The sequence below is a fragment of the Vombatus ursinus genome, unplaced genomic scaffold (assembly GCF_900497805.2).
Source record: "Vombatus ursinus unplaced genomic scaffold, bare-nosed wombat genome assembly UNPS02011572.1, whole genome shotgun sequence".
Classification (NCBI taxonomy): domain Eukaryota; kingdom Metazoa; phylum Chordata; class Mammalia; order Diprotodontia; family Vombatidae; genus Vombatus; species Vombatus ursinus.
In genome coordinates, this window is record NW_020951350.1 from 2,412,862 (window position 1) to 2,439,216 (window position 26,355).

Here is a 26,355-nt window from a genome sequence, read left to right on the forward strand (position 1 = left end):
AAAAAGGAACCTGAAGACCACACCATATGAAGAATGAAATTGTGTTCAATCTGGAAAAAAGGAGCGGAGGGGATGGTACATGACTTGCCTTCATTATTATTTGGCCTGAATGATAGGCCCACAGATGAACTAGGAGCCAAAAGTATAAGTTGCAAATAAGAAAATTTAGGTTTAACGTAGGGAAACACAAACAATTTGGGTTCTCCAAAAGCAGAATGAACTGCCATGGGAGAAAGTGAGTTTCACTTATCACAAATTTCTAGCTAAAAACTAGATGTGATAATAGGAATTCTTATTAAGAGGAGTAGCTGGACTCTGAGGTCCCTTTTCCAATCCTGAGATTCTGTGACAAATTACAAGGGAAATCTGAACAACAGGTTCAATAATGTTACAATTTGCCTCTCATCACATCCAAGAAGCAACAACTTGACAGTTAACCACACAAATCTAAGAAATATGAACAGAAGAGACGTCCTTAATTTCATATAGCAAACGTTACCCTTTATAAATCTGCTAGGGGTCTCCTGTCCTTTAAATCTGTGCCATCAATGGAAAAGTAACTAGGACAGAGCATCAGTGTTCAGAAAGATTTCCCCATAAATATGACAGACAATTAAATAGTTGTAGTAAGTTTCAGCTTGCCCAACAGTAGGTACTCAGATTCATTAGACTGAATGCACATAAATCACGTTATGACTAGAAAAAATAAAGAGGTTCTGTCTATAAGAGATGATAATATAATAATACAAAAATTTTAGTAACTGAAATATTAACTATAGTCCTTGTATTACTTTCTTTTGGCTGTTGATGCAGCAACCTCTATAGGAGATAGCAAGTAGAGTGTTAGTGTGAATGTTAGCCAGAAAATCTATATTTAAATCCTGGCTCTTCTATTTACTACCTATGTGACTATGGGCAGATTGTTTACCCTCTCAGGGCACTAGCTGAAACTCTGTCACCATACTTCTTCATCCTCGACAATGCTACTGCTGCTCCAACTCTCCAAATTGTAACTTCTCAGACCATACATTGAAGTAGCTAAGCCACTCACTCTGAACTCCCTGGGAACCTGCTTCTTCATCCCTGTTATTTTCTATTATGCTGTTCCACAAAAACCACTTCCCCCTTTCTTCATGTCTCAGCAAAGGGTATGTCAATCAACTGCCTGACTGTTTCACTTCGCTGACTCAAACTCTTCTCCTGGGCCACTAGTCTCTCATGAGTTGTCTCTTCCATTAGAATGTAAGGAAAGCAAAGACAATCTCGTTTTTTTGTATTTGCATTATGAGTACTTAGTACAATGCTTAGCACACAAGAAGTACGTAAGGGTTTTTTCATTCACTTATCTATAAAATGGTAGCGGGAAGACTGGATGACCTTTAAGGTTCCCTCCAACTGTAAATATAATATTCTATCAATAAATATATAATTACTATTACACTAGTATATGAAAACTGCCTGGCAAAATGGTTAGACAAAAGAGTCTGAATCTATATGTAAAGATAACTAGAGAAATAAGAGAAAATAAAGCATTAGATCCCCATTCTCAATAGGCCAGTTGAAGAGCTTTTTTTCTTCAGTAGAAATTTAGAAATAAGAAAGGATAGTGAGGTAAGAGATGGGGAACAAATGCCTACTTCACGATCTTCATATCCCTCACTACCTCCTTCTTGTCCATCTATATTCTCTCTTCAAATCTAACCAAAATATGAATCCATAATGTCTATGCAAATATACAAGACCTCTGAGTCCCCAGGCCCAGTTATTCAATAAACATTTATTAAGCACCTACTATGTGTAGGTAGGCAGCTAGGTGGCTTAATGGATAGAGCACTGGGCCTAAAGTCAGGAAGACCCAAGTTCAAATCTGGCCTCAGACACTCACGAGCTGTGTGACCCTGGGCTAGTCACAATGTCTGTCTGACTAATCTACTAGAGAAGGAAATGGCAAACCATGCCAGTATCTTTTCCAACAAAATCGCATACAGGGTCACAGAATAAGGCATGACTGAACAACTGAACAACATGTGCTAGGTACTGTTACAAGAATTGAGGATACAGAGAAAGGCAAAAGGCAGTCCCTGCTCTCAAAAAGCTTACATTCCAATGAGGGACAACATGCAAACAACTATGTACAAATAAGCTATACACAGGATAAACTGGAAATAATTAACAGAAAGAAGACACTAGAATTAAGGGGGATGAGTAAAATATGGGATTTTAACAGGATATGAGGAAAACCAAGAGGCAGAGATGAGAAAAAAATATCATTCCAAACATGGAGGACAGCAAGTGAAAATGCCCAGTGATGGAGTATCTTGTTTGAGGAACAGAAACGAAGCCAATGTCACTGGATTATACGGGAAAGGTTGGGGGAAGGAGCGTAGGTCTAAGAAAACTAAATGGGTGGGCCAGGTTATGAAGGACTTTGAACGTCAGATGACTTTATTTTTGATGCTGGAAGTGACAAACAACCTCATCTTCACCACATGCCCCGTATACATTCTCTCCCCTTCCCTGCCCTTCACACACCCTTCCTCCCTATTCCTTCCTCCCATGTTTTTTACCTCTAAGCTCTGAAAACTTTATGTAAATCAATGCTACTATGACCAATGTTCTACTCATAATTCCTATGTATTCCCAAACCAAAATACCATTTCGTGGCCTCTACTCCCTATATGTGTTGCCTCCTCTATTAAATAAAAAGTAAGATCCTTGAGGGCAGAGGTTTTGATATATTTTGTATTTGCATCCCCAATCCTTAGCACACTGCTTGGCACACAGTAAGCATTTACGGGATCTTCCGGTGGTGCTATTCTTTGCCCAAACAAGAGATAGCTAAACCAACAGGAAGAGAACCCAGACAGTCAGAAGATAACAAATCTAAAGAAAGTGACCTGAGACACCAGAGAAGAAAGTCATCTATAGATTCATGAAAAGATTATCCCTGATACTTGGCACGAGTAGGCCCAGAGAGTTCAGTTGAGTGAACTGCCCAGCAGAGATGTTGCATCACTCAGGAGGACCCTATAATGCCAGAGGTCTATCCACTCAGGCCATCTCACCGTCTGCTTGTTACCACTTACCTGCTCCTTCCCATACAGAGCAGCACCTTCCAGACCTAGATGTTCAACCTATATCTCCTTACCCAGGTCTTCTGGAATCTATGCTCAGGTCATTGACGAGGTTAATATACTCATCTTTGGACGTCTCACCCTGGAGAACAACGTAGCTGATTGGTGACAATGAGTACAAACTAGCCCATTACATCTACTGGTTGGTCCTAGACACTAAATCATGCCCTAGCTTCACATGCCAACCAACCACCCAGGGCATCTTGCCATCTGCTTGGCCCATCCTTCCTTATACTTCAATTTTTCACCTCTCATGGATAAAACTCCTTTCTATCATTACTGCTCCCCTCTATGTGCTGTCTTCCCCTATTAGAATGTAAGCTCCCCGAGAGTCAGGATGGTATTCTTTTTTTTAACCTTTGTGTCCAGGAACTTAGCATAGAGCCTAATACATATTAAGCACTAAATAAACTGATAAATTCATCTACATTCTAAAACTAGCAGGCATTTTAAACCTAAAAAGGGAAAAAGATATATTTTCTCTTTACTTAAAAAAAAAATTATCAAGTTAGGTATTAAAGCCACAACTTTAAATAGGCTACCAGGTCTACCTATTGTCTTATTTGCGGTTCCATAAACATAGATTCTCAGAATTGGAAGAGAAAGTAGAAATTTTCTATGTCCAGTGTTCTCATTCTAGAGAAGAGAATTATCAAACTTTGGTTATGTAATATCCAACATAAAATTAATTTTAAATGACAGGATCACAGACCTAAACCTGAAAGAAACCTTAGATTCCTCTACTCCAACCCTCTCATTTTACAGGTAAGGAAGTGAGGCCCAGAGATGCTAAGTGACTTGCCCAAGGTCACCCAGGTAGTAGTAAGTAACAGAGCTGGAATTTGAATTCAGGTCCAACAAATCCAGCACTTGTTCCATGATCTCACACTGCAACTCTCACACTGCAACTCAGGTTACTCACCTGCAAAATAAGATTAGACTGAACTACCTTTAAAAGATATGTCCTAGAAAATAAATTTTCTTTCTATTTGCTTACTGCAACAACTTCAATTTTTTAGGGATTTCCTAATTGCAACTGTTATTCTTCCTCAGCCTAGAGAACATAAATCAATATTGCTTGCTACAGAATATATACTTTATATAATAATAATAATACCACCTACCAATATGTAGAACTTTAAAGTCTGTAAAGCACTTTATAAAAAGTATTTCATCCTCTCCTTAAAATAACTCTGGGAGATAGGTGCTATTATCATTCCCATTTTACAGATGGGGAAACTGAGGCAGACAGATATTAATTCCTTTGCTATTATTAAGTTCCTGAGGGAAGTTCTGAACTCAGGTCTCACAGATAGTAATAAGTCCTTGTTAGGATCTTTGTATAACAGAATTTATTCTCCCCTCCCCAATGGAAACTATTTGCATTCATGTTTAGAATCCCAAGTGATAAAGTCATAAGCACCTCCACAAGACTTCTAATCCTTACTTAAGGGAAGACCTTAATGCCATTATCCTGGCACTGCTCCCAAAATCCCTGGGAAGATTCATGCCCATATTAATTGGCTAGCATCCTGTGTTATTTCCTTTTTTTCTTTTGCTTTCACCCTTAAAACCACTACGAAAGTCTCCCCTTCTTTTCCAATATCTTCAATGGTATCCATCTGGGCTAAATGAATCCCAAAGTACCAGCATCATAGATAGAAAACTCTACCTTTAGAAAATCTCAAAACTCATATTCATTCCCTTCAACTACTTACTGTACTCAAAAGATCTCAAAGCACAAACTGGAAAAGGAGAAAACAAATAACACACCTTGCTCACCACCTATCGCCATCCTAGAATCCCCTAAAAAGAGAGAACAGCTCCAACACATACCTAAGATCAAACTTTTCTCATACAAAAAGGAAACAGTGGATCCCAATGTTCATTCAATTACTTTTGGACACATAAGTTACATATGGATTTCCTTTCCCATCTCTAGTTAGGACATCGGAATATCACATAATTACTCATTTGGAGAGGTATTTCTTCCCGCCGCCCCCCCCCTCAAAAAAGAAAAAGAAACTGATCAACTCTCCTCACTTTTAAATTCCTTGAACTCAAAGAGCCCTCACATTCATGCATTTGTTGCAATGAAAGATTTTAATTTAGTGGCACATAAAGAAAAAGCACTGTCTTGCAGTCAAGGTAATGATTTCAAGTCATGGTTCTTCCAGTTACTAGTTGCTGTGACAGAAAAAAGTTATTGAACTACTGTCAATGGTATGTCTCAGTTTACCCATCTGTAAAATGAGGGGAGTATACTAAACTATCTCTAAAAGTCTCTTACAATTTTTTTCTTTAAAAATCACAGAATGATACCTTTTTGAAGCATGCATTATAGCAGATATAAAGATTTGAGATTGACAAACCATATAAGTATACTAATAAGCTGTGTGATTTTGGGTACATAATTTAAACTCCAAGTCTCAGTTTCCCAAGTCTAAAATAAGAATAATAATTGTGGTTTTTTTTTTTTAAATCACAGCACTAGAGAATATTAACACTAGCTTCCAAAGACCTTATACATACTAACAAAATAAATAACATCTGTGTGTATTGGGTTGAGGGTATACATTAAAGAGGCTCCTCTCAATTTATCTTACAGAATCTACACCTTTCAAAACAAAAAAATGCAGTTGTCTTCAAGATCAATTACAAATGTTCACAAGTGAGGCACTACATAAATTCCATTTTAACAAACGTAACTTCCAGAATGATGTCATTGCATTCCAATTATAAACACAAGGAATATTTCTATCCATAAAGAGGGGACTATTACTTGGAGGATTTGTTTAAATAAACTAAATGATTCACCACTATATTTGGCAACCACAGAAGTTTCTTAGGGGTTTTATATACTCAGAGATTGTTGGGGTTGGGCTAGGCCACAGGACCAGTTAATAGCCGGGGGGGGGAAAAAAACTGTCTTCACCTCTGATCTTATCTACCTGGAAAACTCTGTATGCTTCTCCAAAACATACACCTGATATCCTGGCAAATAAATAGAATTAAGAGCAAAAAAAAAGTTTAATTCTAATATATTATATCCTACTACTCCTTTTCATTAGATGAACTGTTTTTCATTATCTTTAAATTTTTTTTTGCACTATTTTAAACCATAACACTAACTCAAGACCTTTTCATAGGCTCACTAAACTAATAATAACCATTCACAGTTGTGTTGTCCTTTAAGGTATTCAAAGTGCTTTCCTATGATAAACCTGTGATGCAAATAATACAAATCCCACTCCTAGATAAAGTACAAATTCCCTTTAAAATACTCCCAAAAAATGATCATCTAGCCTCCAAATGAAAACCTTGAATGGCAGGGAAATTAACTTCCACAGTGACCCATTCCACTTTTCCATCAGCACTGCTAAGTACATTTTCCTTCTAAGAAGCTGAAATCAGCTTCCCTATATTTTCCTAATGGTTTAGTTCTACCTTCTAGGACCAAGCAGAATCAATCTAAGCTTTATTTGATATTACAACCCTTCAAATACTTGAAATTAGGCATTATGTAAGAACTCTTCTTGATTAATCTCCTGCCCTCCATTCTTACCCTCCTTCTCAAAAAACAAGCCGAGTTTTGTCCTCTCTAGGGCAAACATCTCCAGTACCTTCAAATAATCTTCACATGGTAGGATTTCCTTTAGGAATAGGTGGCGTTCAAGCTTTTTAAAAACACAATTCCTGAGTCAAAACAATGTTTTCTCTAGAAGATTGATTTGCTGGCAAAGACTTCAGAATAGTTTTCTATGGAGTTTTTCATTGTGCAAAATCTTTAGGAACCAATTAAGTAAGGGACTATGAGTTATGTTCCATCTACTGGAAAATGAAAATACCTTCACTAGAAAGAACACACTGTGTAAAAACTGCTATTTGTTTTAGTAGTCATTTACTCGTAACAGTGAATAGGAAGGTCAAATGAGTAAGGAGAAATGGAAAAAACCTTTTACAAAAGTACACTAACTATAATTGCTGAATAGTTTGCATACTTATGTGTCATTGCTCCACGTGAGACTGCAAGTGCTCTTTGAACCTTAAAGTGAAATGTAACTGTGAGAGGTATTATAAGCACTAAGGGTAGAGAAACCATGTCTTAATCATCTTCATATTCATTTAACCACCAAGCTACATATTATATGTAAAACTCTACATTATATTTTCCTGTGGTTTTCACATAGTAAGCTACTAATTGCTTAGTGAATTAAGAACAGTAAAGGAATAATTAGATGACCAAGGATAGAAAAAAGTGCCAGAAGGAAATCATGTAGAATGGAAAGAGAAATCAACTGCAACTCATAAAAGTATATAATCAATATATACAGAGATAGTATTTTCCAAAATGTATGCCATGGGATTGCTGAAGGTGGACTTGGAGGAAGACATAACTGAAAAATTCACTTTCAACAGGATGAATATATCCAGAATAGAAAAGCTACTGAGGTGAAGTAGTGATGATATACAAACAAAAAGACATTGTTGTAAAAGATTTTAAATGGATTCATTTTGTTCACTGTCACAAATAGAAACTATTATCAGAAAGTGAATAGGAGGACTAAATGCTCAACCTATCTATCAACCACTTAACCATAACTAAGAAAGTGAAATCCTCATGCTTGCAAAGTTTTAAATGCTGTTTCTCAAGCTACCTCAGCAGCAGGTAACAAAGTCTTTCTATAGAATACAATGCCTTGGTACTAAAAATATGCATCAAATAGATAAATAATTTCTAAGTTCAGTCAAGGAACAAGCAGTCTAAACAAATAGTGGTATCAAATAAAATAAAAATACCAAAGCTTTATCCTAGTATATACCCAAACTAGAAGACAGTGCAATGTGATGAAGCACTGACTTTGAAAACAGAAAGCATGGATTTGGGTCCTGCCTTGCTCACTGGCCAGCCATGTGACCTGGGTTTGTCATTGCCCCCATCGAGGCCTGTTTCTTCAACTACAACAAGAGTAGACTAGGTTCTCTTTAATGTTCCTTTTCCAACATTCTCTTCTCATATATAGCTACATCTAAAAAAATCAGATCTTATATTACCTTATATTATCACCAGGGCCCCTAAATGTGAAAAAATTAACATTTTTGAATGAACAGAATTCTGTGAAGTGCTTATAAACAAAGAGAGGGAAATAATTTACCCAAGATCAGAAACAGAATTTGGCTCAATTATGAACTTTTCCAATGTTAAAATCGCTAAGCTTATTTTCTGAAAAGCCATTGAGAAATATTTATTTGAATTCTATTAAGACTCCCCACTGGAGAAAGAAATGGCAAACCACAGCTAGGCAGCAATTCTACATTCTCAAAAGCCATTCAAGAAGAAGACATGCTCTGGTAGGTCCTACCAAGCTGGAAATGCTTCTTGTGGACCTAGTGACAAGCTGGTTAACTATCACCTGAGACTGAAAACCAACCAAGCTAAGTTAAGCTTCTCTGATCAATAGGGTAGTAAGCGCATAATGAATTTTGCAGCCACGGCAATTCTTGAATATAAGTTACTACGCAGCTAACTGCAGTATGTATTGCAGGATTACAATAAGCATTGCTGAATGGAGCACCCATGCATATCAAGGAAACTACCAAGCCCTCAAGTATGTATAAAATACGCTACAGCTATCATTCCATTTGAGGGGCTACTTTATGTAGAAGTGATGCATATATGACAAACTTTAGGATCTTTAGATTTCACCAACTCTTATTCTTTATTCCCTTCCTCAATACTCATGACAATGATTTTCAAAGGTAAGATTTTAACGCAAGCTTCTTTAATAAGTGATATTGGTAGGGTGACAGTTCTCAGAAAATAAAATGTTTCCGAAACTTTCTGCACATCACAATGACTGTCATTCTTTTAAAGAAAAGTAGAACACTTTCTCCTTTGAGAAATAAACAACACTTTAAAATTGTACTTTACTTCCATTTATCAGAGACAAACATACTCAGACTCATTATGCCAAAGCCATTTGGTTTCAGTACCCGATTAAATGGTTCCCATAAATTTCTAATCATAAATAGTAAGCCAGATGTGTAGTTGTGCCACCTCTTTAATCTGAAATACATTGAAAGTCATGTTACCTTGCAGGAAATAGGAAGATATAGCGTAAAAACAGAGAACTTGACAACATATATTTTTTTATTTTGAGTCCCAGACTCCATGACACTACACAAGTTGCTTAACTTCTTTAAAATCACGTTTTCCTCACCTATAAAATTACACCTCATTATTTATTTCACAAGGTTATTGCAAGGAAAGTACTCAGTAAATTAAAAATACAATGTATTTTTTTAATTACTTCACATAAGAACTCTACTGTTGCCTCTCTCTCTACTCATGTTGGAACAGGGATGCACCATGGAAGATCTAGAGTGACTCCTCTCCTCTTCAAGGCTTCCAAAAATTTACCTATGTCTACCTAGCTCAGTTTCCAAAATGACAAACAGACTGGAAGTACTGGCCCTAAACTATCCTGAAGTGTAAGATATGTTATCTGCCAGAATACTACAAATAAATGTTTATGACAGAAAATTTTTTTCATTTCTTTGAATTAAAAGACAATCACTTCTTTTTCTTCCTTTATTCAACGGGCACAACCTTAGAATCAGATGGAATCTCTATGCCTATTTCAAGAGTTGAAAACCAAGGTTTTAATAACTGAATCTTTACCTTGTTGATGCTTTAACACTATTAGATTCCAGGATGTTCTCAGTCATCCTCAAGTGTACCACCTCTGGCATTTCTTTAGATTTCTCTGCACAATCTTCTGGAAGTTCTTCCGACTGCTCTAGCTTTTCATCTTCTTCTTCTTCCTCAGAGAGTTCATTAATCTATTAAAAAACAAATTTTAAAAGATTGACAATTCAAATTTTAATAAAATTATTTGATTTATAGGCCAAAAAAAAGTTATCATAAAAGGACGTTCTGAAACTGAAATTTAAACAACTTTCTAAATCCAAATCTCACTTAAGAGAATATTGTTGATACTTGCTCTACAGATCTGAAGAAATGAAAATTGTGGACTGGAAAAGCAAACAATACTTAAAGAAAGATGAAATAACAATATATTGGAATCCCACTGAAAACATGACTAGACCTTTGAACTACTAAAGAAAACTTTAGCATCATGATTAACATTAGAGTAACCTCAAATTCTGCCCAACTTTGTTAATACAGAAGACAAGTAAAGGCTCTCTGTTTTCCAGGTGCACAAAACGAGGTAATTTTAATTCAGTAGGTATGAAAAATCCATGAAGAACGCACATAAACACATATCAAAAAAACCTTACTAAAATTTCTAAAACTAAATCAACCTCGTTTGGAATGAGTCCATTGAACCTGAAATGGCCAAATCCGTGACTTTTCATGGACAAGGGGCACTACCAGAATAGGATTCGTTCCATTTATAAAGAGCTACCTCAACATATTATAATTCACTTTTTTTTCTTAAATGGGAAGAACAAATCTGCTGTTTGTTCCCTCAAAATGACTATTTCAGGAAACAAGCCTTATAAAATAGGTAATGGATGCTAAAATTTGAGAGAGTTAAAAAAAAGAAAAAAGAAAAATGGAAAAAAAAACCCTACAAATGTACATGTTCCAATGATCAAATCTAACTTCTTAAAATTCTCCAAAGGTAGAATATGTTGTAAATGGTCTTTGATAATTTTTTATTAACTGAACACTAGGTATTTAAGGACGTAAGAATAATGAAAACACTGAATTCAAATCATTCCAACCAAGTATACTGGAAGTGCTAAGAATATACTTGGGATCAGGGATAATAACAGTGCTGTCTCAGGACAGAAGTCCAAATGTGGTTTGTAAACTCCATGTTAATACTGCAGTTCTGAAAAGGAAAAACCAACACTCCACAAAAGCATCCAGGTTTGGCATCCTGCTTATCAACTAAGAGAGGATTATAGAATTAGAGCTCAAAGGGATCTCAGGGCTCAATTAGTCCAAACCTCCTCATTTTACAAATTAATAATGTATGGTCCAGAGAGGTCAAGCAACTTACCCAAGATCATATACATAGGAAAAAAAAAAAAAAAAAAAGCCAATATTCAAAACCCATCCTCTTAATTACAATTATTGAATTACAAATTCAAAACTTTTATAGCACTAAGTTAACAAGTGTTTAAATTGTTTAATTGTAAAATTTAACCATTCTTGATAGAACTGTAAATACATTGCCAACATCACTGCCTTTTTTTTTTTTTTTTTTGAAGCAGCTAGGTGGTGCAGGAGTTAGAACACTGGGATTGGAATCAAAAAGAACTGAGTTCAAATCCAGTCTCAGACACTTACTAGCTGTGTGACCCTGGGCAAGTCACTTCACCTACCTCAGTTTCCTCAACTGTAAAATAGGAATAATAATAGTGTCTACCTCACAGGATGGTTGTGAGAATCAAATGAGATATTTATAAAGTATTTAGTACAGAGCCTGGAACATAGTAGATGCTTAATAAATGCCTATTCCCTTTTCCTGTCCTTTTCTGGTGAGACTCAGTTTATGATAAGGTATGTAAGTGACTGCTCTGAGCTGTAGTACAGAAAGGTCTCAGGGGCTACTACTGAGATATACGGGGCCAACTGTCCTACACTGAACAGTCCCAGACTACTGGACATTAGGATCTTGCTGGCCTACTTTTAATAATGTCTCCCTAGCTCTCTCTGTGGCTATCAGGCTGTCATGTTATTGCCTGCCTCTAGCACCCATTCCTTTCCTCCCACATCCTCATTTCTGGTAAACTAAGAAACCAAATAGTTAGATTGTGTCTAAAGAAAAAACAAGAATGAGAGGGACCAAGACACAAGTAAAGTCCTGAAGGGCTCCCCTGAGGCAAAGCAAATTCAATTTGATAAAGTTATTAAGCATGTACTTTTCTAGGCACTGCAAGAAATACAAAATTGAATTAAGACAGATCCTTGCCCTCATGAAGCTTACAGTCTGAAGAGATATGATACATAATGCAAATAATTACCACATGTGACAAGTGTTTGAGGGCGATGTAAAATACAAAAGGGAAGAAAGAGCAGTTGAGTTGAGCTCAGAGGAATGGGTAAATACAATATGGTACAATGGAAAGAGGGGGCAGCTAGGTGGTTCAACAGATAGAGAACTGGGCCTGGAATCAGAAGACTCGAGTTCAAATCCAGCCTCAGATATTCATTGCATGATCCTGCACAAGTCACTTAACCTCTATTTGCTTTAATGTGCTGGAAAAGGAAATGGCACTCTAATATCTTTGCCAAGAAAACCCCACGGACAATACAGTCCATGGGGTCACAAAGAGTTGGACACAAATGAACAACTGAACAATAGCAACAATGGAAAGAAGGTTATCAGAGGGGTAAGAGGGAATGCCACTTGATTATATTGTAGTATAGTCATATACAGAGCACGAGATTTGGAAAAAGAGGACCCAAGATGAGTCATGATACTTACTATCATGACACCATGGAAAAGTCACCTGAGCTCTCTGAGCCTCAAATCTCTCCCTTTCAACTCTAAATCTATGATCCTAGAATTATGATCTTGTCTTAACATTTGCCATACAATTGAACCTCTCTGAACGTCATATTCTTCACCCATAAAATGAAGGTGATGTCTGTGGTACCTACATCACAGGCTCACAGGATCACTGAGGATAAAATGAAATTAATGGAAATTTTAAAATAAGGTATGTTAATCACTTTGTAAACTTAAAAATGCTGAACAATGTCAGTTATCTGTCATTAGAAAGAAACAGGGAAGGCACTCCAGGCATAAGGAACAGGGCCCAGCAAAGTGAGAGAGGCCTTGTATGGGGGGGTGGAATTAGTCCAATTTAGCTGAGGCCTAAGAGAGAGGTTATTTGTTTGAGAAATGAAGAGCTGAAATCCTATCTTCACATACAAATCTGTGGCACTTTATGTAATCTGGGTCTTTAGCTACAAAATGCCACTCAAGATATTATTAGCAGGATGCCCAAAGGGCTACAAAAATGGGCATACCCTTTGACCCAGCAATAGCACTTCTAGGGCTATATCCCAAAGAGATCACACAAATGGGAAAAGGACCTACGTGTACAAAAATATTCATAGCAGCTCTTTTTGTGGTGGCAAAGAATTGGAAATTGAAGGATGCCCATCAATTGGGGAATGGCTGAGCAAGTTGTGGTATATGAATGTGATGGAATACTATTGTGCTATAAGAAATGATGAAGAGGCTGACTTCAGAAAAACCTGGAAAAACTTGTATGGTCTGATGCTGAGCGAAGTGAGCAGAACCAAGATAACGTTGTACACAACGACAGCCACGCTGCGTGATGACTAATATTGATAAACTTAACCCTTCCTGGCAATACAAGGATCTAAGACATCTCCAGAGGCCTCGTGATGGAAAATGCTATCCACACTCAAACAAAGAACTATGGAAGCCAAATTGTTATTTTTTTTTCTCTTCTGTTGAGTTTTGTTTCCTCTTTCTGATGGTTCCTCCTATTGGTTTTAATTTCTACTTATAACATCACTAATGTGAAAATATGTTTATTATGAATGTAAATGTATAGCCTATATCAGATTGTGCGCCATCTTGGGGAGGGTGGTGGGGTGGAAGGGGTAGAAAAATTTTAAACTCAAAAGCATATGGAAGTGATTATTGATAAATCAAAATAAATTAATAAAAAAATTTTTAAAAAAAGAGATATTATTAGCATGATCTGAGCTATAAGGACATATAGGTGCCAACCTGTGCAAATTTTTAAATTGTATCAAATCATAAATAACTTCCCTATTCATATATTACATAGAGTTAATATAGGAATAAATACAGAGAAATATGTTTGGTGAATATCTGCCTAGAAGATGGTTTACCAATTTAAAACAAAAGTCACAACTAGAAAGAAAATCAGAAACATAAATTATTAACTACTCTACCTAATTTGTGAAGGCATCTGAGGCTAGAGCACACAAGAAGGTATAAAAGAAAAAAAAAAACGGGATGGCTTTGTAATTGAGCAAGAATTTACATGCATTCACTCTCCCAAATTTTAGGTTGACATGATTCTGGGAATATGGATCAGCTACAATTTTTTATGCATGGCAATCCAGATACTAAAATGTACACATCTTCAATAAAATATATGAGATAGATAAAATCAGAGGTGCATAGAAAATGCAAAATCTTACATTTAAATTCAAATTAATTAATTCAAATAAACTTTTACTTTCCTCTATTATCATCATCTCTAGAAGTAATCTGGTAAGACAACACAGCTAAAAAGCTAAAAAGCAGCCATTACTTTTCCACCCCAAAATAATGATCACATATAAAGATGAGTTTTACTAAACTGATAGAGTGAATTTTAGACATTTCATTCAAATAAATGTGCCCTAACTCCATCCCCATGAAGCTTTTCACGAATGAATGCTTGTCAATGTGCCTAAACGGAAGCTGGTTCAATCAATCCAAATGTGTTAAGTTCATTTGTTATGTGCATAAATAGGAGATGGACTGGTTCAACTTAATATTTATTAAATGCTTAAGAAAAAAAGAATGAATGCTTGGCTCTCAGTTTCTCAATAGCACTTTAGAATCCAATTCATTTCAGATGCTACTTAAAACTGTTCTGTGTATGTTTCTGCCTCAACTCCACTTCTGGTAGATCCTTATCCATACTTACATCTCTTCTTTCTTTCATTGTTGTAATTCCCTTCTCTAGGGTCTCGTGAAATGCCTGCTCTCCAGACTCCAGCTTGTGGAGAACGCTGCTGCCTGCCTTCTCAAATGTATAAAGAAACATAATTATATCACCTCCATCCTCAGATAAATTAAGGACTCCATACTAAAGAGATTGTTCACCTTCTTTAGCTTGTCTCCAACATGTTTTCTAGTTGCCTTCTATCAACCATTTGTTCCTTTCTATAGTCACAACTATTACTAAGAGTGTCTCCTGATTCAATTTAATAAGGCTTATAATAGCCAAGCCATCACATCAATAGTAACGAGATTGTGAATGAAGAAAACAAGTGGGTGGATAAACTTGATTTTATAAAACATGAAATTCAAAGTAAAACAGCATTACCGTAGTAAAAGTCTTTAGAGTCTTGGAATTCCTCATTAACGGATGAGGAAGCAGAAACAGCTATATTCATTCAAATTTGAAATAAAAAAAGATTATGCTGAATTTAAGAAACGTTCATTTCACTCAAATACCTTCTTATTATTATCTCATAAGCCAAATAAAGTTTGTCAAAATTACGTAGGAAAAAGAAATAAACAAAACTTAAGAAATATGCTCCCCTCATTTGCATCCTAATATATTTCCTAGTATAAGAAAATATACAGCCTTTTAAACAATCAAATATATCTTATATATCACAATAAAAATACAGATTTGGGTAGTTAGCAGGCCCAAAGAATGACTACCTATATACAAATATCCCAAGACTCATCCCTCTACCCAACCCTACATTACCAATAGACAAATTTTCTTTCCCATTAGACAAATTTCCTTTCCTCTACATAGACAAATGTGTACAGTTTTACTATACATTCCTCAATTTAGCTGTTCTCATTTTTCAGAGCTTAGTTCATTTTACGCATACCATTTTTCCAATGTCTACTGAAAAACAATACAAAATGCACATTCAACACAAGTAGATTAAGAGATTTCAGGGAACACAAGCAAATACTAATAAACAAAGAATGCCAGAGCAGTCTAATACAATCCAAAAAATTTCACAAAGGTACATCCTACATATTGCAGAGCAGCTATGATACAAATGCTTTATTAAGTCCATTTAGTGAATCCCCTAAAAGTCAAAGTTTAATCTTAGAATGTAGTTGAATGATTCAAATAGCAAGTTTATTTTATCCCACTTTGCATAAACCTAAGTTTACAAATATAAGTAAAAATCATAGAAATGTAAATGAGCCAAAATTCTCAAATAAAAGGATATATTTTGGCAATTAAAACATAATCACTGAGGAATTCCTGCCAATATGACTACTCTCTTACTTCTACTTTCATTTCAAAAAGGGACAGATAATTCTTTTAAAGGAGATACTTTATAATTTTCCTTTAGTCTTACCATGTTTCCTAAGTTGAAATCCACATATGGTAGCTGTCAACTTCAAAAGTGCACCAAAATGTCCAAATGTCACCTACTCAGGCTACAAAGCCCACCCATACATTTTATTCCCATATGCATATATTTTCATCCTTTATTCACACAGCAAGATACATTTGGCATTTACTACTGTGTCATTTCTTTAAAGTTCATGATACTTAATAAAAAAAAAAAAAGATAGTCACTAGCTATATTTATGTTTTAAAACAGAAGCAAAGTGGAGACAGAAATATTCAATGGGAAGTCCATACAGAAGACGGCAGGCAGTATCAAAAAAAGCTCTATCCTAAATGTTTCTAAGCATTAAAGAAACTTCCATTTACCTAGAGTTCAGGTTATACACAGAGTAATACCACTCTAATTCAGATAGAATAAAATGTCACTGAACTACAGATTATTTTCCAAAAAATGTTTTTATTACCTGCAAGTAAATACAGTAACTAACAATTATCAAAGTGTTTCCAAGTCCAGCCTAGGCCTACTTTAATGACTAGATGAATCAAAAATGACTGACAAATGCGTTAAAATCTTTCAAAAATTTTGTTCTTCGGCAAAGTTAAAATATCACCCACAATTACATACATTATTATTTTGTTTGGTAAACCCATTTTTCACTAAAAAAATAATTTCAATCCAGATAAAAGCCATAAAACTCTAAATGGACTAAAAAATCAATGGAATTTTACTATAATTATCATGCTAAAAGGTTATTTTTCTAAGGTGAGAAGCTATAACCCTAAACTATTTAAACTACAAAGAAATATGAAATATTTTTAAACTATAATGTATCCAAAGACAGAATTTAATCTCTAAAAGATAAATTGAAGGTGCAGCCTTATTTCAGGTTCAAGGCATTTCCTACTTATTTCATAACTACATTTCTGCACTATAGAAGTTCAAATATTTTAAGTATCAAAATGACTTTAACACCTTGAAACTAGGAGAGTGCCCTTGACTTCCATTTCTCCATTTATCAGAAATTTAAATCAAAGTCAATTTTAAGTTTTTTATCTTCTAGGTCTCATTTCTAAATCTCATTTATTTCTAATATACCTTTACTAATAATAAATGTACAATTAATCTTGGGCAGAAAATACAAAAATTTTTTCCACAGTGGATGGCCTAAGGTTTGCATGAATTTTACATTATCATCCAAATAATACACCAGATGGCATGTCCTAGGTGTCATACACCATAAATATTTTTGAATTCACATTTTTAACAAATGTGAATTTTTAACAAATTTTTAGCAAATATGGGCAATGTACAGCATATCTCATAGAAGGTAGTTATAAAAACATGATTTTAATTTTTTTAAATTAGCCTTCAAAATAGTACGAACTTGAATACTTACCTGTTCAGTTAGTGAACTCAAATCATTAGTAGATGAAAAATCTTCCTCTTCATTCTCAAAGAACTCATAGTAGTTTTCCAAAAGTCCAGCCATTATTCTGCTTACTATTTCTTGTTCTTTCAAATCTTCCACATCTGTATAAATGCTAAAAATACAAATTCTAAATTGAGTTGAAGAGTCTTCATCAACACACTTGGCAAAAGGAGTCTTTTCTCCCCCATAAGAAATGAAAACTACTTTTGACCATACTTTAGCCACCTCAAAGATGATTTGATAACAGTGGGTGACACATTTTAAGTAAAGTGGCAGGTAGCCTTTTATTCTGAACTCTTCAGAGGATTTGATTTATCACCTTTGAGCCTCAGTTTTTCCTATCTGTAAAATGGCACTGTATACTATTCCCAAGCAAGCTGGGAGGATTAATCAAATAAAAATAATAGCTCATAAAAGTCTAAATTCTCTAAAAGGTACTACATTTCATAAATAACACTTCATAAATGCAAAACTTTTTTCCTTTGAGTTAAATACATACATTTACAAAATAACTTACTGGAAGACATCTGGACCAAAGACGGCAGCCAAAGAATTTGCAGACCAAATTTCTTCATGATGTGATGCTACGTTGGCTAAAAATCTACACAGAAACTTCAACAAACTGTAATTAACAGGTGGAAGCTGTTGCAAGAGGAACCTCAACTTTCTTCCAAATTCATCTTCATTATTATAATCTGTAAAGTATAATGACAGGTTTTTAAATGAAGCAAAAATAAAGCTCAGATATTCTGCCAACTTCACATTACTCAATCCCCATCATCTTTTGACTTCCTGTAGTTAACAGCCTTTGGCTTTTTGTTTCATTTAAGGAGGATGGGAGAAGTTATGAATGAGTGAGTAGAGGTGGGGAGGAAGAGTGAGGATGAGAATTAATTCATGCTTTTAAAAGTTAGAAATGTTTTTTCCCCATCTACTTCTCATTAGTAGCATTTTTTCCTTCTTTTTCCCATTTTCAATTTGCTGTCCAATACATCACCATAGTTGCACTATTCAACCAGTGCCAACACCAAAAAGCTAACTACAGTAAGCCAATATAAATAAGTCAGCACCACTCCTGGGGAAGACAAATGCACAAAAGTAATTCCACCATTAACATATCAACAATATTTTTCAACTTGGGTAAATGGGAAAATAACTTGTCATAACCATATTCAGTGTTCTCCCATTCACTCAAGTAGTATGCTAGCATATTAGTGAAGGAACTGCAAAGTCTTATTAGAGAGAAATTAATTCCATTTTTTCTGTAATACCAACAAAACTAAAAAGAAGTGGATTACTCCTGGAAGATTAAAAAGGGAAGGAAAAGTTGCTAACATTTTACATTAGGTGAAAAACTTGAAGTCTGTCCAGACAAATGTATTTTCAAATTACTAATTTTTTAAAAAAATGTAACAGTAGGTCTTTACAATGCTATATGAGAATGATCAAAAATAAGCACTAAAAACATCTACAATTAAGGCAAAAAGAATTATACATAAAGAAAATAGATTAGGTCAGCAATGTAATTACTTGAATGCCACCTTACCTGTCACTACAAAAAAAATGTGATTTATCAAAGGGTCATACCATTTTTGCAAATCTTTAATCTCTCCACAAGTGCATGTTAAAATGAGAATAATATGGAAATGAAAAGTTCCATCTACTACTTAAAAAAAAATTCATTATGTCAAGATGACACCTGATGCTGTCTAATGCAGACACATATAATAGCTAGAATGTATGTTGTGCTTTAAAGTATCTAAAATGCTTTACAATGATTATCTTATTTTATCTTCACAACTACCCTGGGAGGTAGGTGCTACTATTTATCCTCAATTTACAGATAAAGGAAGTGAGTCAGAGGTTAAGTGACTTCCTAGAGTCAAAAGCCTTAGAAGTATCTAAGCCCAAATCTGAACTTGGCTCTTTTTAATTTCAACACTCTTTATCTATTGTACCACCTAGCTGTCTTGTCAAACATATGTGACAATTCAAACCAGCAGACAGGTATAAAACTCTAGTGACAAAGAATAATACTTCTGAATGATATCATTAAACAATATTACAGCCATAAATTTACACATTTTGTTCAAGCTTATAAGCTTATAACCAGACCATGACATTCTCCACTAAAAATCTCGTTTACTATAAAATCATCCAAGGTGCACACACCAACTCAACATAAAGATAGAATACTAACAGGTATCCGGATGGCTCAAGAATAAACCAAGGCTTCTTTCCTTTAGGGGATCAGTACTAAACTTTATATAATTCAAAATATGCAAGTATATTTACATTAATACACACATGAAAAAATAACTGAAACAAAAAAGGAACAGATCTAGAAACTTTTTTAAAAACATATCATTATTAGAGAAACATGAAAAAGGACAACAAAGGCTCATAAAAATAAAACTGGCAATGAAGATTCATTTTGAAGGCCATTAAACAACTGAAGAGGTACAATAGGGAACAATGCATTTTGCTCATCATTTCACATTAAGTTGAATTGAGCTCAGTCATCAGAATGTATGAGACAAAAGATAGACACAATTTATCTCCATTAGCCTCTAAACATAAACCAGAGATTCCAATGGACAGACAGAAAAACTGATACTGCTTCTACTTTCAAAAAAAGTTACTGAATATTATTAAAGGTTGCTTCAAGAATCTCCTAGTTTTTTTCAGAATGCAACTCATTTTCCTACATTGAGTTTTCTCCTTATCACTTCATATACTGGTGACCTCTTCCAGTGATTTGGTATTTCTTTTGTATATACTACCAATTTATGTATCTGTTGTCTCTACCCACCTAGACTGTAAGGTCCTGGAGTATGGAGTTATTTTCACTTTTGTCTTTGCTTCCCTGGTGCTTAATACACATAAAGTGCTTAATTAATATTTGTTTATTGATTCATGTATATGCATGTAATTTTTTAACCCACTGCTACACTGCCCAGTATAGACATGAATGGAATAGCTAGAATACAGTAATATAAATATTATGTCAAGTACTCAAAATTTCCCCATTTTTTTCTTAAGAGTTAATGATAAAACACAGGAGTCTTAGAGGAAATTTGGCAAGTGGACTACAACTACAGAATCCCTCCCACAAAATATCATAAATCAGTCCCAATATACTATGAAAACAAACAAATTTACATCTCTCAGATTCTCTATCTAAAAAATAAAAACTGGATTCACTTAATTTATTTTAGATTAGTCTGATTTTCCTTTACATTGCTGTTTCATATCCTTCTGGATGGTATCCTGGGATTAGAGGCACATGACCTCTATTTCTATGTTCTGCAAGCAGGAAGCCTATGACAGTGGTACTACTAACTGGCACATGAAGATAACTGTTGGTGATACTCTTGTCACATTCTACATCCTCTACATTTTCCTTCACTCCCACACTTTATGTTTTCCTTTTTTCCTCTTCCTATCCTATGCCTTAGGCCTATTAAGATCATTCATGAGAACAACTGTGTCCTATGCTGACTCCAAGAAAGTACATAAGGAAGAAAAATTAATCATATGACTTTAATTCAAGATGCCCCCTTCAAAAAAGTGATGGATAATGGTACTTAGTAAAGGATAATGGTTCTTAGTCATCTATCACGTTACCTTGAGAAAGTTGCATCAAGTGAATATGCAAGCTACCAGGGATGACAGGTTCTGGAAGTTCTTGAAGGAAAAACCTAAGAAGACTAATAGCTGAGGGAACATCTGCTTCCTTAACCAGATCCACATCTTCTCCATTGTCATATCTCTGCCTAAGCCACTCCACCGTCTCAGCATTTCCATTGACTTGAAAAAGTCCTTCTTGCTCCAGACCTCCTATATTAGTATAAGAAAGGAAAAAATTTCAAAGCTACATTTTAGACCAAATAAATACACATAACCTCCAAATGTTTAAAAACTTTGTTCAATGTAAAACAACCCTGGCTTATATTGTTCAACTCATTATACACCTGAATATGGTTTCTATACCCTATACCCTAACCTAACCTTTCCCCTCCCTTTACTCCCCCCCCAATAAAAAATACTCATCTCTCTACAAAAATACTATAGGTTCACTGATAATTATTTTTAACTTGGTAATCCTTTTGAAGAAGCATAAGTTCAATTAAAGAATTAAGAAGGCTACCAAAACAAAGTTTTCTACTCTACTTCCTCCCTGTGTCTGATAGGTCAATGGGAAAAGGACTTGTATTGATTAAAACAAAGGCCAAAGAAAGCCTAGACTAGCCCTTTAAAATAGAAAGAAAATATATACCATGTTCCTCAATATAGTCCACAACGTGGCGAACTATGAATGGAACCTCATTGTCTGGATGTCCTCCCTGCTGCAGCTCATCAAGTGGAATTCCAAATATTTTGTTAGCAAGTACGGAGTTGCAGTTACTCAAGGAAGGGGAGGAGCTCTTCCTCATATCTTTTTGCAGCCAGAAATCAAAGCTGTCTTTTCTGTCAAATGAAAGACAAAAAAAAGACTACAATGATTAACAGGTAGCAATATGACTAAACAGACATCAGAGATGGCTTACATCTGAATATGCGCTCTTATGGATCCACGTTAATTCCCAAATTTCTGACCCATGAAAAGAAACATCCCGTATGTTCACTAATTAAATTTCAGTACAGTTATCTAATGTTATCTATTACTGTGGATTCTGTTTTACTGTCTCATGAGTATTTATTAATCAAAACACTTAGAATACTTAGTAGACCAAGATCCTGAAATTTAGTACCATGGTCTATTACAGATTTCAGAAAGCACCTTGAGACAACGAATTTGCCTCCGAGAGGTTAAACTAGTCTTTCCCAAGCTTATCCATGAACTATGACAACATAAACTAGATTTCCAGACCTTGACAGACAGAGCTAGACTTAATTATCAAATGATATGCCTCCACATGGCTTAATATAACTCAGAAAGGTCCAGATGATTGTCTCCATTCTACAGCTAGAGACAATTTTCTGGCCCAACTATTTCTATAGCAGAACCGAATAATAATATTACTAAGTAAAGAGGCTCATTATCAATAGGATAGGACCTACACGAACAATTCTTTGCTTACTGAAACCATGAAACAAAGGAAATTTTAAAAAGACTGTCAGTCCCAGACAGCCCAGTTCTATCATGATGATAACAATAGTGGTGATGGTAGGAATGGGGCCAGAGATACCATCAGACTATTAATAAACATTAACTTAACAGTGCTCTAAAAGAGAGGTTTTAATCTAATGACAAATTAATATATTCATGGAGAAGCAGGGGATTTAGTATCAGAAAAGGCCAGTCAATAAGGTATCAGCAACCACTGACCCACGCTTCTAATTTTTCATATCTATATTTTTTATGACACTGAACAATTCATGTATCAAGATTATCACCAACAACAATATGAAGAAATGGAAAGGCTTTCGCAAACTATTTCCTTTTTTTTTTTTTTTTTTTGGCAATTGGGGCTAAGTGACTTGCCCAGGGTCACACAGCTAGTAAGTGTCAAGTGTTTGGTCTGAGGGAGGATTTGAACTCAGGTCCTCCTGACTTCAGGGCCAATGCTCTAACCACTACGCCACTTAGCAGCCCTAACAATATTTTGTTTTTTGTTTTTTGCTAAGCAATGGGGTTAAGCGACTTGCCCAGGGTCACGCAGCTAGTAAGCGTCAAGTGTCTGAGGCTGGATTTGAACTCAGGTCCTCCTGACTCCAGGGCCAGTGCCCTATTCCCTGCACCACCTAGCTGCCCCTCACAAACTATTTTCGTTAGCAGATCACACAACCATCACATCTATCCAAACTTCTAGAAATAGAAAATCCTATCATATTTGTTCATTACAAAATGAAACAAAACTAAACCCTCTGACAGAGCAATACTCATCTTAAATGATCCAAATTTCCTTGATGGATGAAACAACAGGGGACTATATTCAATAATCCTCTGATTATCAAGATCAAACAAGTGTAAATGCCAAAGGTATTGTCACTCCTATAGAAATGTCCTATACAAAAATCCAAAAAGAAAAAGGATTCCCTCTAAATGGCATGGGATCTAGATCCTCCTATTTGTCGATAATACTGTAATGACTACATCAAGTCCCACTGCATTAGACTCTAGCTTGCAACTCACACGGGAAAAACCAAATGGATAAAAATTGCCTACTATTCAGATGATACCATACAATTGGACAGATAATCCAACTGAGTCAGTCTATCACTATATCTTAGACAAAAAATGGACAGTGGACAGATTCCAGAATCAAAAAGACAAGAGTGGGTTATTTGGGAAAAACCTGGAAGTCTTGGGAAATTGCAAAATTATTTCAATGATCACAAATTCTACCCAACATAAAAAGCCATTTTTAAAATTCCAGTATTCTTCTAGTGATGTTGCATAATTATGAATCATGGAGCTCCCCAATAAATCAAAAAGCCCAAAATATGAAGTGCTTATCCTATGCAAGGCATTTTGCTGAACGCTAGGGATACAAATAGAAAGGGGAGTCCCTGTTCTCAAAGATCTGGTATTCTTTGTTGTTTGTCCTTCATTTCCAAAGAGGACCAACGACATTACAGGGTGATGTCTTGACTTATGCATCAATTGGATTTAAGTGGGAAAGAGGTACACAAAGTCATTAGCCTCACTCTCTCTTCCAGAGTCATCAACGTCCAGTGATAAGACAAAAATCAGGACTACTGGCTACGGCCCAGGACACAACAGATGGCCTTGACATCCTAATGTCTGACCAAGTTCTAACTGCTCTACAGAGCCTCCTTTAGCCACCTTCATGGCTACTGAAACAAATTGTTCTCATCTACCAATTCCTCCAGAGAGAAGTCTTCACATGCTTGGGGTAGACACCTCACAAACAGGTTTAACACCCGTTGGTCACCCTCAACCTGGTTCAGCCCATCTAAAAAGATGTTTTTTTCCAGGAACGTGGCCTCTGTGCATGCTACAGCTTCTTGGAGCCACAGACAAACAGTTGACTGACAGCTGGACACCAAAGGTAGATGAGCACCCATGAAAGGAGTTCAGCAAGCCCTTACATCAGAGATGCTAGTTGTAGCTGAACACCTCATACACCCAGCTTGCATTCTAATGCAGGAGAAAACAAGAGGTTTCACATGCAAGCCCTATATCCATTTCTGATGCCAAACTGACAATATGAAGGACTTTGGTAGCAAGAACTTTCTTTTCTAGGTCTTCAGTAGCTGTAAAGAGAAAAGTGGTAGAACATTGTACCTCCACAAGAGTTCCCTGAATGATGACTGAGGGCAGTGGACCAGAAGCAGATCAGGTGGGTGTGAGGAAGAGGAGTACTACTACTCCCTGGGATCTTTCCTGGGCTATCTCCATCCAAATCTGAGGGAAAGATGGCCATTGAGGTGATGACAATGGTTTGGCAAGCACATGCCGCCAAGCAGACACTTTGCTGTTGGGTTGGGTTGCCTACTCTGTGGATGGTAATTTGTTGAGTTGGCTGATGCCTTTTCCATAGAGGTTGTTCCCTGGGATTATGGCCTATAGGGGCTAGATTGGAAGCAGGACCAATAATCTGAACAGTACCAGCAGCCCCAGGGCTCTGGAGCTCAAGGTCCTGGCCTATCTCCATTGGGTTCTGAGGGGAACTGGTATTCAAGGTAGTTGTGGCAGTTAGACTTGCCTGGCACATACCACTTCTTGTCTCTCACTGAGGGCGCCTTGTTGATTGAGCTTTGAAGAAGCAAAACCACAGACAACTCATAGGACAGGTCACTGCATATTACAAAAACAACTTGCACCTATGATCCCAAGTGTAGTAAGAAATAATATCCAGGGAATGTATGATAAAAAAGGAGGCAGGACAATCATGCAATGAGTGATAAAAAATAGTCATCCAAGTACTTGCACCAGTACCTAGAGAACAATAACATTTAGGGGAAAGTCACAAGTGTACTGAGTACATGCTTAGTGGAATATTTTGGGAGGGGGATGAATGAGAACTGCCCAAAATGAGAAAACTTGGATGGGCTACAACATTCATGGATGAAAAGAATACTCACATCGATAAGATCATACATCTATTCAAATACTGAACTGTAAGTATTTCTGTATGACACAAAAGTCAATAAGTATAGTTTCTATAAGTAGGATAGTACTTTTGTTTTTTAAAGTCAGATTTTAGAAAAACAGTATCCTTGTATTTCTACTACCAAAAATTTTACTTATATTGTCTTTTAAAGGAAATATACAAGTCTAAGTCCAAAGATCAAGACTTTGTCCAAGTTCTTATGATTGCATCTGCTACAAAAATAACAGAAGGAAGCAATGTTTCATATTGCCTTCTCCAATCCATGTAATCCACACAAGATCACAGAAGACTGGTATCCATCCAACTTTTATGTTTAAACTTGAATTTTTCTAAGTCTCCTATTGTGCATATATACAAATGCATAGTATGCTACTATGTGCATATATCAAGGAACAGTGTGTTCAGTTGTGATTGATCAATCCAATACAAGTTTGAAAGGATCTAGCACAGGTAGGGCACAAGCAGTCCATTAGAACATTTAGAAAGGAGATGTCTTTGGATTTGCAAAGTTCAAGTTTCCTTTGTGCTACTGAGATTCTGTTTTACCCATGGAGCATAGCATCTTCTTTGATGCAAGGATACCATGCCAGGCAGTCCTGTGCCAGTGTCACCCACATC

General features: G+C 35.8%; 1 protein-coding gene across 6 annotated transcripts in view; it reads right to left on the reverse strand.

The window, feature by feature from the left end:
- Positions 1–26,355, reverse strand: part of FAM13B (family with sequence similarity 13 member B) — a 173,711-nt gene that overhangs the window by 51,933 nt on the left and 95,423 nt on the right. For 4 of the 6 annotated variants that reach the window (XM_027856518.1, XM_027856520.1, XM_027856517.1 and 1 more), the window contains exons 3-8: positions 21,933–22,123; positions 21,281–21,493; positions 18,171–18,348; positions 17,621–17,765; positions 14,817–14,912; positions 9,817–9,977 (exon numbers count right to left, since the gene is read on the reverse strand). In XM_027856518.1, coding sequence (XP_027712319.1) covers positions 9,817–9,977; positions 14,817–14,912; positions 17,621–17,765; positions 18,171–18,348; positions 21,281–21,493; positions 21,933–22,089 — 950 coding nt within the window. In that variant the 5' untranslated portion in view covers positions 22,090–22,123. The remainder of the gene's footprint in view (positions 1–9,816; positions 9,978–14,816; positions 14,913–17,620; positions 17,766–18,170; positions 18,349–21,280; positions 21,494–21,932; positions 22,124–26,355) is intronic. The other 2 variants (XM_027856522.1, XM_027856521.1) reach the window with 1 other exon arrangement.